General features: G+C 41.1%; 1 protein-coding gene across 14 annotated transcripts in view; it reads right to left on the reverse strand.

Annotated features, from left to right (window-relative positions):
- Positions 1-961: 961 nt before the first annotated feature.
- Positions 962-13433, reverse strand: part of TLE3 (TLE family member 3, transcriptional corepressor) — a 230508-nt gene continuing 218036 nt past the window's right edge. For all 14 annotated transcript variants that reach the window (XM_044077689.1, XM_044077688.1, XM_044077680.1 and 11 more), the window contains 2 exons: positions 6586-6662; positions 962-3440 (listed from right to left, as the gene is read on the reverse strand). In XM_044077689.1, the coding sequence (XP_043933624.1) occupies positions 3333-3440; positions 6586-6662 (185 nt within the window). In that variant the 3' untranslated portion in view covers positions 962-3332. The remainder of the gene's footprint in view (positions 3441-6585; positions 6663-13433) is intronic.

A 13433-nucleotide genomic window follows, 5' to 3' on the forward strand; every position in this document is an offset into this window, starting at 1 on the left:
TGTCTCCTACAGGGTGTTGGGGAGAGACCTACGCTTGGCATACAGAGCATTGTCAGAACCCATTCTGATGAGCCTCCTCCACAAAACAAACAGCACCAGAATTACATGTTCTAAAGACTTAAACCTTGTCTGTAATATAACTAGAACCTGCTGGAGACACAGATATGTACCCCAGAGACTATCTCGTCTTTAGAACAGACTCCCCAGCCATGTGAAGTAGAGTTCCTCCCTAACCCAATTCAAGTGTAACGGACAATTAGATGGGGAACAAGAAATTGATCCCTGGCTTGGCACCTGTCTCTAATGGACACAGGCAACCTGTAAACAGTTCATCTCCCAGGCCCCTGCTTACACTTATCAAAGGTACCATAACTTGTCAGATTTGGGATGCATGGTTAGGCTTAAAAAGGCCCTTGTGGTCGTTAGCCTAGTAAACACCAAAGCACCTATATGACTGGCATTGGTCCATTTCTGGGGTTAAGTTTTGGTACTAATTTAACCACAGTATTTCAGCTGTGTGACAGCATAATCATACTAGAGGTTTTTGAATTACACTTCTGGAGTTAGGATCTTCTTTACTTAATCAAGTGACTGCAGGCTCTTTTACACCATCCTCATAAAAATACATACATAAAATAAGAAACTCTAGCTGTAATTTACCTGATCATATGTTTTGATCTCTAATGAGAAAGGGAAACAAGAAAAAAAAAAACACATACATCATTTCTGTCATGAATACTGGAAAATCCATACCAATTATGCACCCCAGTTTCACTTCTTGTCTAAGATGCTGTATTTCAAACATTTTAAATTTCACTTTAACATGCAGTTGCATGCAAAGGCTTCTGCAACAAACAGCTAGGTGCCTGCTACAGAATTTTATACTAGTTAAAGTGCGGACTAGTACTCTTCAGTAACTTTTACGGCAGTACATTTACTTACAAAGTAACCAAGGAAAGGGTTTCACATAGATACTGGTGCCGATCTTTAATGACATTAAGAACTTACTTATAAAATTAAGTATAAAAGCTGTCTGAAGACATCTTAACAAAATAAAAAATGTATGTATAATTGTTAGAAATACATACACAGAAATATATAAATTATAACATTTCACCAATTAACAAGTACTGCTATTTTTTTAGGAAAGCAACATGAAAACATTACAAATATGCAAGAAGATAAATTAAAACTCTGCCACCAAACTGAACTCTATAGACAAAAATTACATGAAAAAAAGTAAAACAACTGCATATAGTTTTCCTTTAGTAAGACACACAGCACTGCCAACATTATCACTGTTCAAACTACTAAAATATACAACAGTGACAGCTGTGCCTCATCTACCTGCAAACTACTGCTTAACTGAAGTATTTCAAATGTAGTTATTTATTTTTACAAAACAAAAAAAAAACAGTTTATTGAATTATTAACAACTGTACATATCAGTGAACACAAAGAACTGCTACATACTTTGGTGCAAAGTTGACAATGTTAAGACTTGTAACACCCTTCCCATGTAATAAGCTGCTATGCTAGTAGCAGGCCCATTCGGATCCAAGCACCAGCTTGTAAAACATACTCTTAAAACAATACAGTTACATTGAAAAGGTAGTCTGTTACAGAAAATTTAACTAAAACTTTAAGCTCTTTAGTAAATCTCATCTCTATAGGTTTATTTAAAGTAAACAAAACTATAATTCTTTTTCTCTGGAAAAAAATCAACTCTTGTAATTCTGGTTAGTGCAGCTTCAGGATCAAAAATAACACAATTTATGTTTAATAACCAACAAAGCCCTTTGGAGTGACAGCAAAAAAAATGTTTTCCTTTAAGAACATGACCCTTCACGGTCTTAATACAGGATAAACAAGCACAGTGCATAAACCATTTCTTAACCTTAAAAGCATCCAAATTTAGGAAAGAAGAAAGTTCTAATTAACAGAGTACAGTGGGCAAAACAGTCAATATTGGCAAATAAAGTGTCGTCAAAGGTGGTCTGTCTGTTACTGTGAGGCACTACTTTTGCTCGCTGGGTTGGCTGATGTATTAAGAAAGAACTTTACTTTCCTCACCCACTAGTTCTTCATGTGAAAATTACTTTAACTTTTTTTTCTAGAGCACTCATTGCAAAGGGAAAAAAATAAAGGATTTTATTCACCATTTAAAAAGTAGACAATCTTGATCTCTACTAATGGAATAATTTCCATAAGGTTAATGTCCAAAATGGTTTTATTCATTTATTTTAGTCTCTGTATAAAATGAATTTATGTTTAGGGCTTCTCTGTGGAAGTACTTTTTCTTCTACTCCAACAGATGTATAAAAAAAATAGACATCAGTCTACATATTTACAAGCTCTACAATAAACCAAATTAAAACTGAACAATAATTATTTAAACCCACTTTTCTGTAACGTTGAGATATTAGACAGGACTACAAATCTTCACATAAACACAGAGTTGCTCCCTGAGCAGAATTAATACTTAAATGATTTTTCATTTTTCCATCAAAAAGCATCATCAAAAAAGATCTGCATAACAAGTCATTACATTCCATACCGCATGATCCAAACACAAAGATAGTCAACTGATCTACTTGATGCTATCAGTTCTAAAGCTGCTTCAGCCCACTGAATTCAGTCTGCACAGTGGCTCACAATTAGTTTTCACTTTTCCACAAAAAAAGTTTAGGAAATAGCGTGTGGTTTAGTTCTGGCAGAAGATACTGTATTGGCCATCACTAGTGCGAGGATCAGTTGTCACAGCTTGCCACGCAGGAACATGGGAACTGACCAAACCCATTCACTACCCCCACAGAGAACAAATACAGCAGACAATAAAATACACATCTAGTGTACCAGCATGGATGTAAAAAAATCTATTTTGCTACTTTTGTATTTACAATATTCACAAGTCATGGGAAATACCCAAAAGTCTTAATGAAGCTCTGCTCCATTATTTATTCAAGAATATTTTGAGATTAAAAAAAAAAATAAAATTTATCCACCACAGTGCTGAACAAAAGTAGATGAAATTACTTTTGAAAGTAGCTGAGCTTTGTTTTAACCACAAACTCACCCGACGTCTGTTCACAGATCCATATGAATGGAGCAGATTCAAAAGTTAACCATCCTTTCAGACTGATGAAAACAGTTCTGTCTGTACTGTACAAAGAACCCTGAATGTCCATAAGAGCCAGACAATTGGCAAATAAAACAGCCTGAATGCACTTCTGAATGTTTTTCTGTGAGCACAAGATTTCTGCCGGTTTAATGTGCATCAGCTACCAAGACAGACTCTGATTTGGAGAAAAGGACAGTCTGCAACTCTATCTTCAATAGATAACCTCATAGACAGTAGCCTTCTTGTCACCAGAGCCTGTTACAATGTATTTGTCATCTGCTGAAATATCGCAGCTTAAGACAGAAGAAGATTCCTTCGACTGAAAAAATAAAAGACAAAAGGGGAGAAAAAATTTAACACATGGGTATACATTTAGTAAATGACTTTTTTGAACAAAATAATACAAAGAAATCTGCAATCCTTGACACTGTCACACTTGATAATGCTACTTGCATTTTGATGCACTTCCACTGGCCAGCACAGTACACTAAAACAAACTAAATACTGTTAAAATGAATTTACTTGTTGTGCCGCTTCAAAATAAAGGGAAAGCAAGAAGTGAACTAAATGGATGCAGAATGAAATCGCAAATAATACTCTGCTAAATACGAACAGTATAATAAAGTAAACTTTTGCACAAGACACTGCTGGAATAACAGATGGAAATATTTGTCCTCACAAACCTATGGGTGAATGTTGTGTAGATTTCACACCATGTAGTACTCAGTTAATTTGATTAATGTAATAAACAATAAAGCTCTCTGAATTTCAAATCAGTGTTAAACATTAACTGCTTACTAAATCCGTGCAACATATTCTGTTAAAAATTATACAACAAAACTTAGAAAATGAGCAGAAGATTGTTACCAGTTCACCCGAATGATAAATATGGCTGCCCTGCTGTACTTTCATTTCCCAAAACCAAGATGAAAACAGTAACAGGAAATGCAGAGATCAGACGCAACCATGCTAAGGCGAGACTAAATCGTGGTCTTTGACTGTTAAATTCCTTTCCCACTGGCTGAGCTTATCAACAATCCACTCTATCTTGGCAGCAGTGAATTTGCCGGAATGGCAAGCAGCTCTACTTCCAGACTTTCAAACATGGAAGATGGCTGAGCACTTTCCACTGAAGACAATGCCCTGGAAGAGAGCTCAAACTACTTCTCAGACCACCTGCCGAGGGCATTTTAATGCTGTGGAATGTGGACCGCTTTCCAGGAAGATGCCCCAAGACTGCGATTACTCACAGATCACTCCACTCAAAGGAAGAGTAAAACACTTTATATCTGTCTGTTGGTACCATTCTCGTGCCTCTCTCAGGAATGGTAAGACAGCTAGTAAAGCATCAGATTCTCATCCCAATCAAATGGTATTCTGCAACCTTGGAGTAACTTTCTTTTCTTCATCCTGGTTCAGTGAATACTTTAATTTCAAACTGTTAAAAGAAAAGATGCTTGTCACACCAACTAGGACCCATTCTATTCACAGTGCTCGTCAGAGAGTTGGTATCAGTGTTGACAATATATAGTCCAGATTTACTACTTGAAGTACTACCTTTTTCACCATGCCTTGCTATGTTCTCCAGTTGCTCTCCTAGTTTTTCTTGTGTGAAATAACAGATGCATTCTAACTGTATTAGCTGGCCTACAGGGGGAGCCACTGTCAGTGGATTAGTACATGACTTCATGCTCACTAATTGCAATTCAGCATTTTCTTGTCAGACACTTGTGTGGTCTGGGGTGTACATACCCAGTGTTGGCATACACTGGGACATTACTCACCAACTAATAAGTTCATCTACTCACACAGTCTTTTAGATCACCAGTAAATGGATTGGTATTTAGGGGTAGCAGTGCGCTTGTGTGAGTGCTTATGGGTAAAAGTCAGGTAAGGAGATTAGTGTCTTTTTGTGTACGTGTGTAGGTCTGAGACTGTCTGTAGTGGTAGTGTTCCAGAAAGTGTTTTTCTAAGTTAACGTGCAGGGCTAATGTTACGATTTTCACATACTAGTGAGGTGGTGCAGGGGTGGGGGAATAAAGCCACATCTTCCAGGGCATTGTTAGCAAAATGGAACTCGTTTGCAACAAAGTGTCTTGTTTGTTGTGCCACATGCACTTCAGCAGCATTCTGCACTCATGTGGATATAAGTGAGGTATAAACTCAGCTACATGCATCTATCTGACAACCAAGCTGCTGCAAGGGAAAGGAACATCACATGATGCACTCCACAAGGGCAATTAGATCAGGTAACACACACTGTAGATCAACATGAAATAATTTAGCTTCTACAACTTCACCTCACCTTCAAGATGCACATCTCACAGAAGCACCTAACTGCTGGACCATTTCTTTCAGAGACCTTAAAACATATTCTGGGAAAAATGGCAAACAGTCCAATTTAATGGGAGTCGCATGATACAGAGTGGAGTATCTGCCACATTCATAAACAATATGTCTTCACTCATGATATTAGGGTTAGTGTCTCCTCTCTGCTGTAATAACAGTAGACAGCAAGACAACAGAATTCTCCTAGGTACCAAATTATAGCAAGTGCAAAACTGCTTTCCTGTACTCAACTGATTACCTTTAGTTACAGATAAAGGCTTGAGTCAACTAGCACATAAGTTACAGTGGAATGTACATAGCCTGATGATGAAAATTTATCTCACTTAATGTAACAAAAATATTGATGTATTGGGAACCTCCTAGCCTTGTGCTATCTGCCAAACCCCTTATTAACCCAACCATGACTGTACATTCCCATTTGTCTTGCACATCCAATATGCACAGCTATTAACTGTTGGTTCAATGTAACCCATTCCTCTTGATGTGGTACACTTACTCCCCAAAACTGCTCACCTGTACTTCAACAGAACACAATACATCAATCCTGACTTGGGTTTAAGGTAATTCTGTTCATAAAAAGAACAAAAGCATCTCTTACATGTCAAAAAATACTTCAAAAGCAAAAACAGTGCTGGCTTAGCAACCTGAACATGACTAACTCAAGTTACTCTACAGTAAACAGCAAAGACTTCAGAGGGCACATAGCAAAATATTAAAGGAAAACAGAAAACGGCATGCCTTTATGAAGTAGTGATCTTACATCAAAGCTGCAAACATAAAAGGAATTCAGAAAATCATATAACTACGAAGTGATGGCATTACAACTGGTACTTCTGATGGTCTAGAAGGATTACATGAAATCTGAGAACACTTTCATATAAACGTGTTGTAAAAACGACTGCAAAGAAACAAAATGTAAAACTATTTGCATACCTTGTCACACCCACCTCCATATTTAAAAGAATGTGAATATGTAAAACAAACTTCATTTTACAATAATAAAAACAGCCTTAATGTAGATGAGAAGTTGTGACAGTTACTGTAGAGCAACAGGCATTTGCAAACTCTTCAACAATACATTGTGCTAAAACAATACTCTTTTGTAGTCATATTACCTGGAATATGCTAGCTCCATATGGTGTCCTCCAAGCATTGAGAAGGTTGTCTTTACCAGTGCTAACAAACCACTTCCCTGAAATAAAACAAACACACACATAAACATACCTAAACAGTGGAACACAGACTTGAGAACGCAAAATTATGGAATTAAATTTATTCTAAACAGCAATGACTATATCCAAGCACATGGATATTTAACCTACAGACAAGCTACATGATCTATTCTCAGACTGGATCAACATTAATAAGGTCATCTAGACAGCAGCTGCATATAAATGGATAACATGTTCTTTCCTGTAGAAAAGTAAGACCAAGATACTTGCAAGACACGTCTAATGCATCAAAATTTCAAAAGCATGTCAGCCATCATGGACATCCTACTGCTAAAGTGACACTATTTTTCGACTTGTTACCAAACGCCAGCTGGCAACAGTTCAGCTGCTAACACAGACCCAGTGATGTCACTACTAGAACAGATGGCAATCTATTATTTCTGGTCTGTTCTCTTCATAGTTAAAGCCTTAAAGAAGCAGGCAAACTGTAACTGAAAGAAAAGCAGGGATGGCTGGCATTCAGGTATACCAAAGTCAAGTAAGGACATAATGCAAGTGGCCTATACAAACCAAAGTTGCCCAAAAATGGAAGAAAAGGCTAAAGAAAAAAAAAAAAGTTAATCTGCTGAAGTAAATTCCCTAAAGGCCTACTGTTACCTGCTTTGCCTCACTTAGGAGGCTCTCAGCACTTTAAATAAAACAATTACCAAGCAATATTGATGACTGTGATAAGAATTTATGCGTCACAATAGGTGATGGCCTTTGGCAATAGTCAATCATGATGCACTAAAATCACTGATGGTTCTCTATGGTTGTGAAGGAAGGCAGTATCCCACATAAGTACATCTCGCTAGCTTTGTCCCTGCAATAAATGTAATTATTCCAACTTTTCTTTTTTTGCCATCAAGTGCAGACAATTAATTATATAACTGTCAGGAATTTAAACACTTCATTTATGTAACACACTTCTTCAGTGCATCCTTTTTAAGAATTACTCAATTTTATTTTCCTGTTTTTTCACACAAAATGACATAATTGAAGGCTGTCTGCATTACGGACCAATTAAGAGGTGCCATAGGTAGGACTGTTGAAGCATGCATATGTGTATAGCATGGAAGAACAACGGTAAGCATGGTAGAAAAAAAGAAGTCATGTTTTACCATAACATTCCACCTGTATAGTTGATCCTCGTTCAGTCATTACGTATGGGTATCGGTTCCGAGCTCGGAACCGAGCCGGCCATTTTCCAAGCTCGAGTCAGCTTCAAACTCTCGAGCTAAACTCTTACCCACAATTCCCCTCTCCATTAACACAGATTGAGTTTTCAAGTTAAAGAAGGTAGAGGCTACCTCTTGTCAAATAACATAAGAGAACTGGATGGTGAGATCCACTAGAAACCACAGGAGGGGGAAGGAGGGAGGGTCGTAATGACTGAACGAGGATCAACAATACAGATGGAACGTTATGGTAAGACATAACTTCTTTATCGGATATTGTTAATCCCCGTTCATTCCTTAAGTATGGGACAGAGTCCCCCAGCTACCTCTATTCTTGGGAGGCTCTCATGGAAGGACATTCCTAAGCACCATAGAACCAAAAGATGCTCTTCCCCTGGAGGCCAAATCCAATTTGTAATGATTGATGAAGGTATGAGGCGTAGCCCAAGTTGCGGCTGCCCAGATATCATGTAAAGAAGCTCTGGCATGGAAGGCAAAAGTTGCCACTGATCTAGTTGAAAGAGCTTTCATGGTAGTAGGCAACGAGATATTACGTTGTGTGTAAATAAAGGTCACACAGTCCTTCAACCATCTAGCTAATGTGACCTTAGCAACAGCCGATCCTAATCTAGATCCAGAAAAGGCCAAGAATAACTGGTCAGATTTACGAAAAGGTTTAGTCCTGTTGAGGTAAGATTTGCCTGTGTATATCAAGGGTATGTAGGCAATACTCTCCTCTGTTTGAATGGTTGAGAAAGAAAACTGGCAATGCAATGGCTTGATTAATGGACATTTCAGAGATTACTTTAGGCAGAAATGATGGATTAGTTCTCAGAGACACCCTATCTCTATGAAAAATCAAGTATGGACTCTTGATACATAAAGCTTGAAGTTCAGAAATAAGTCTGACAGAAGTAATAGCGACCAGAAACAAGGTTTTCCATGACAAATACTTGAGGTCACAAGAACAGCCTGGTTCAAAAGGTGCCATTGTCAAAGCTTGTAGAACTAGTGATAGATCCCATGGTGGAATAGGTTCTCTAAAAGGTGGCTTCAGATGATTCACACCTTTTATGAAGGTCTTGCACAATTTATTGAACATAAGAGAGGAATCTTGGACACCCTCATGAAAATTAGAAATTGCAGCCAAATAAACTCTAATGGTAGAGGCCGATTGAAACAGGTCGGCCAGATAGTCTAGTATTATCGACTCTGGTGCTTTAAAGGGGTCTACTTGTTTATCTTTCAGCCAACAGGTAAATCTTTTCCACTTGCTCAGATAAGTAATTCTAGTGGAGGACTTATGAGATGCAATGAGAACATCACGGACTGGTAAAGAAAGATCATTCTGCCTGGCAATCAAGGGAATTGGAGTAACCAAGCCGTTAGCTTCAGGCTGTTCAGGTTGGGATGAAACAGGTTCTGTGGGTGTGAGATCAACTCCGGGATTGGATGGAGGACCCATGGTCGATCTAGTAGGTGAGGCCAAAGGAATGGGAACCAAATCTGCCGTGGCCAATATGGCTAAACACAAATTAAAACAGAAGCAAACTGAGCAAGCAACACTTAAAAACGAATAAACTTTAATATCAGTAAAGCGCTTTTCGTTTGTGTGACATGCACAAACTTCTTCAGACAATAAATTACTAACAACATCATCCTTTTATACAACAACTGTTGCCTCCATCAAGGTTAGCATTATTAGCACACTAATCAAGCTTTAAAGGAATACTGACCCTGAACCATCAACAGTACAATTCCAAAACATAGTATATCCTAGTGGCATCTTGCTGTTAATGCACATAAAAATATTTTAAATGAAGATAAACTATACAACTTAAAACTGGAAAGTGAATAAATAACAAGTACTGATGAAATTTACATAATTTGTTGCTTTCAACGATAAATAATTCATCTTACTAAACTTTTAAGTTTTAAAATGCTGCTAATAGAGCAAAGTTTATTTGTTTTTAAGTATCGCTTGCTCAGTTTGCTTCTGTTTTAATTTGTGTTTAGGTTGTTGGTTTGTGTGGTCAATATGGCGCTATGAGGATTACCTTGCTCTTCAACTGCCGGGCTTTCTTCAGAAACTGGGGAATGAGAGGAATGGGCGGAAAAGCATAGAGAAGACCCGAGGGCCAATCGTGGACTAGAGCGTCCCTGGGAGACTGTCCTGGAGGGGGAATTAGGGCGAAGTAGTTGCTGCATTTGTAGTTGGCCGGGGATGCAAAAGAGGTCGCAGCAAGGATTGCCCCAGCAGTGGAAAATCTCTGCTGCTATCAAGGGATTCAGGGACCACTCGTGAGGTTACAGAATGCACCTGCTGAGTCTGTCTGCTATCACATTGGAACTCCCGGGAATGTGCGTTGCTAGAAGAAAACGGTTGGTAGCTATCGCCCATTGGCATACCCTCATGGCCTCTCAACAAAAGGGGTAAGATTTGGTTCCACCTTGCTTGTTTATGTATCAGACAACCACCATGTTTGTCTGATTGAATCGCAATTGTCCCAGACAGCAGCAGGGGATGGAATGCTTGTAATGCCAGAAGCACCGCCCTCAGCTCTAGAACATTTATATGCGGATGGGCTTCCGGTTGAGACAAAGTGCCTTGGACTGTCTGTCCCTGACATAGCCCCCCCCACCCCATCAGGGAGGCGTTCGTGGTCACTGTGGCCTTGGGTTGCTGGGGGGAAAGGGGTCGAGACCACTGAGAGAGATTGTGTGACATCCAACTTAAATCCTGTTTGCACCTGTGGGTTACTCGAATCATGGCTGAAAGAGGATGCTGAAAAGGATACCATTGGGTGAGCAGTAGCCATTGTAGAAGCCTCATGTGAAACCTGGCCAGGAGAACAATGGTGATGGAGGCTGCCATGGAACCCAACAGCTGTAGGACCAAGTGAGCCATTGATTTTTCCTTTTGAAAGGATTGGAATTAGTTGTTGCTTTATCCTTAAAATTCCATGCTCTGGAATAGCAGCTCTGCAGTATATTGTGTCCAAGATAACCTCTATGAATTCTGTTGACTGAGATGGGGTGAGACTGGATTTCTGCAGTTTATAGTTATGCCTAGCCTTTGAGCAGCGAGGAGAGAGTATGCCAGGGCTTTTTCCAGTAGATGTCTGGTGGGGGCGGAAATGAGCCAGTCGTCTAGGTACGGAAACACCTGGAATCCTTGAAGTCGCAAGTGAGCTGTGACAACTGCCATGCACTTTGTGAACACACTGGGGGCTGTAGAGAGTCCGAAGGGCAGTACTCTAAACTGGTAGTGACTGGCTCCCACACGGAAGCACAGAAATATTCGTGATGGCCTGTCCACCTTTATGTGGTAGCACGCATCTTGAAGATATATAGAGCACGTCCAATCGTCTTTTTCCAAAAGCGGGAGGATAGACTGTATAGTGACCATCTGGAATTTTTGTACTCTCACAACCTTGTTCAATACACTGAGATCCAAAATTGGTCTCCAGTCCCCGGTTTTCTCTGGCACCAAAAATAGTCTTGAGTAGAATCCAGATCCTATCTGGTCTGGAAGGACTATTTGGATAACTCTCTTTCTTAGCAGCTTTTCTATCTCTAGTGCTGCTTCTTCCCTTTGACTGGGTGGAACGTCGGGAAGGTTTTTTGAAGGGATGGGACAAAGATCGAAGGGGATATGATAACCTCTGGTTATGATCCTTTGTACCCAAGAATCGGTGGTGATGGTTAGCCAGGCAGAAGGGTACAAGAAGAAATGTCCCCCAACCACATCCAGAGGAAAGGAGTTGGGCTGCTCTTCAGGAGTGCTGGTAGGACTGACCAGGGAAAGAATCCCCGGAACCCTGGTTACGCAGTCCCCCTCTGCCCCGAAAGGGGCGTCTTCCCTGTGAGTTTCCCCCTCTGCCTCTGGGGGAGAACTCGGCCTGTGTGTCATGGAAAGGACCCCGAGATTTCTTGAACCATTTCTTCCCACTCTTTTGGTTTCGGGAGAAAGCACGTTGAGGGGGAAGAATAACGGACACCTACTGCAGAAAGGGTCTTACAGTCTTATTCACATCTGGCCAGTGTGCTTTTAACTTTGGGCCCAAACAACGAGGAGGGCTCAATGGGGGCATTAAGAAAGGAAGATTTAAAAGGTTCCGCAAAGTTGCACAAGCGCATCCAGGCGTGTCGTCTCAAGACCGCAGGTGAACCCGCCGCTCTAGCTGCTCCTTCTGATGGATGAGATATCAATCGCATAGAGGAGTTAGATATAGACTCAGTGGTGGCCAGCTGAGAGGCCACTTTGTCACGGACCTCATCAGACACTGCACCAGCCAAAGTTTCAGAGAGCTCAGAAACTAGATCCCTTTGAAGCCTGGTAAAATGTGCCATATAATTCAGGGACCTGATAGTAAATTTCACTGAAGCAAAGGTGCGCTTCCCTATTCTGTCCTGGGCCCAGGACTCTCTGCTAGGCGGATGGACAGTCTGGCTTTCTTCTTCTGCCAGATCCTTTTTTGTTGCGGCCGCCACCACCAAAGGATCTACAGGAAGACCTTTGGACCAATGGGGGTCTGAAGCAGGAGGGGACAAGATCTTATCTGGCCTCCGGGGAATAGCTTCAACCATATTAGGGGCCTTCAAAGCACGCTGCACGATGAACTTGACAAGTTCATTGGCATGTGGAGTAACCCAGGAGGTAGGGGGCCGGGCGCGAAAAGCCTGCAGGAACACAGATTCCTCGGGGGTCGGATTAGAGGGCTGCCAGTCACCTTTCTGTTTCAGGATTTCAAGGATATCGCCAAAGGATACCTCAGTGGGTGACCGAGGGGATCCTTCCCCCTCATCGAAATCTGTGGCTTTGGTGAGAGACTCCTCTGTGGAGTCCATGTGCTTCCTCTTACACAAACTTTCCCGGTGGACCTCCTCAGCGGGAGAAGTTGGGGAAGACAACGGAAAAGGGGATTACTGAGGCCCTTGCAACCGCTGTCTGCCAGGTGCGACTTGCGAAGCCAGTATACCTGAGGAGGGCGGAGGTATAGACAGTCCGGTATCGCCAGCAGCAGCGAAAGCCTTCTCCATCAGTTGGAAGGCTGGTCCACCCGGAGAGGAGTGTATGTCAAGGACAGGGGGCACTCCACCCCTAAGTGGCTCAGCCTGCCGACTAGTCCCTGGATGGCTGTGGAGCAGCAAGCTATGCGTGTAACAGCTGACATCCTGGGTTGTAGCAAAACTTTCCTGCCACGAAGACAACTGCGGTTCCTTAGTGAGATCCATAAAGGGAACCGCAGAAGGGGAAGACTGTACTATATCCATGGACTTCAAAGGCAATGAGGAGAATAAGGTGTCTTTGGAGATGGGTGATCACCTCCCAAGGAAGGATAGTTCCTGGGGGTGGAATACCTCTGGCCAAGAATGCTTGGTCCACAAGACGCAACACATCATGTTCAGAAAGACTTCTAGTGGACCTCACAGAGATTGAGGGAGAAACAGGCCTGTCCACAAAAGAGGCAGACTAGGTGCCCAACTCATCTGATCACACAGAGGACAACGGTGCAGAGAAAGACTGAACTATTGTAGTCTGCACAGAAGAAATCATTGGTGCCGATGTGA

The sequence above is a fragment of the Protopterus annectens genome, chromosome 7.part0, assembly GCF_019279795.1.
Source record: "Protopterus annectens isolate FY-2018-M chromosome 7.part0, PAN1.0, whole genome shotgun sequence".
Lineage (NCBI taxonomy): Eukaryota > Metazoa > Chordata > Ceratodontiformes > Protopteridae > Protopterus > Protopterus annectens.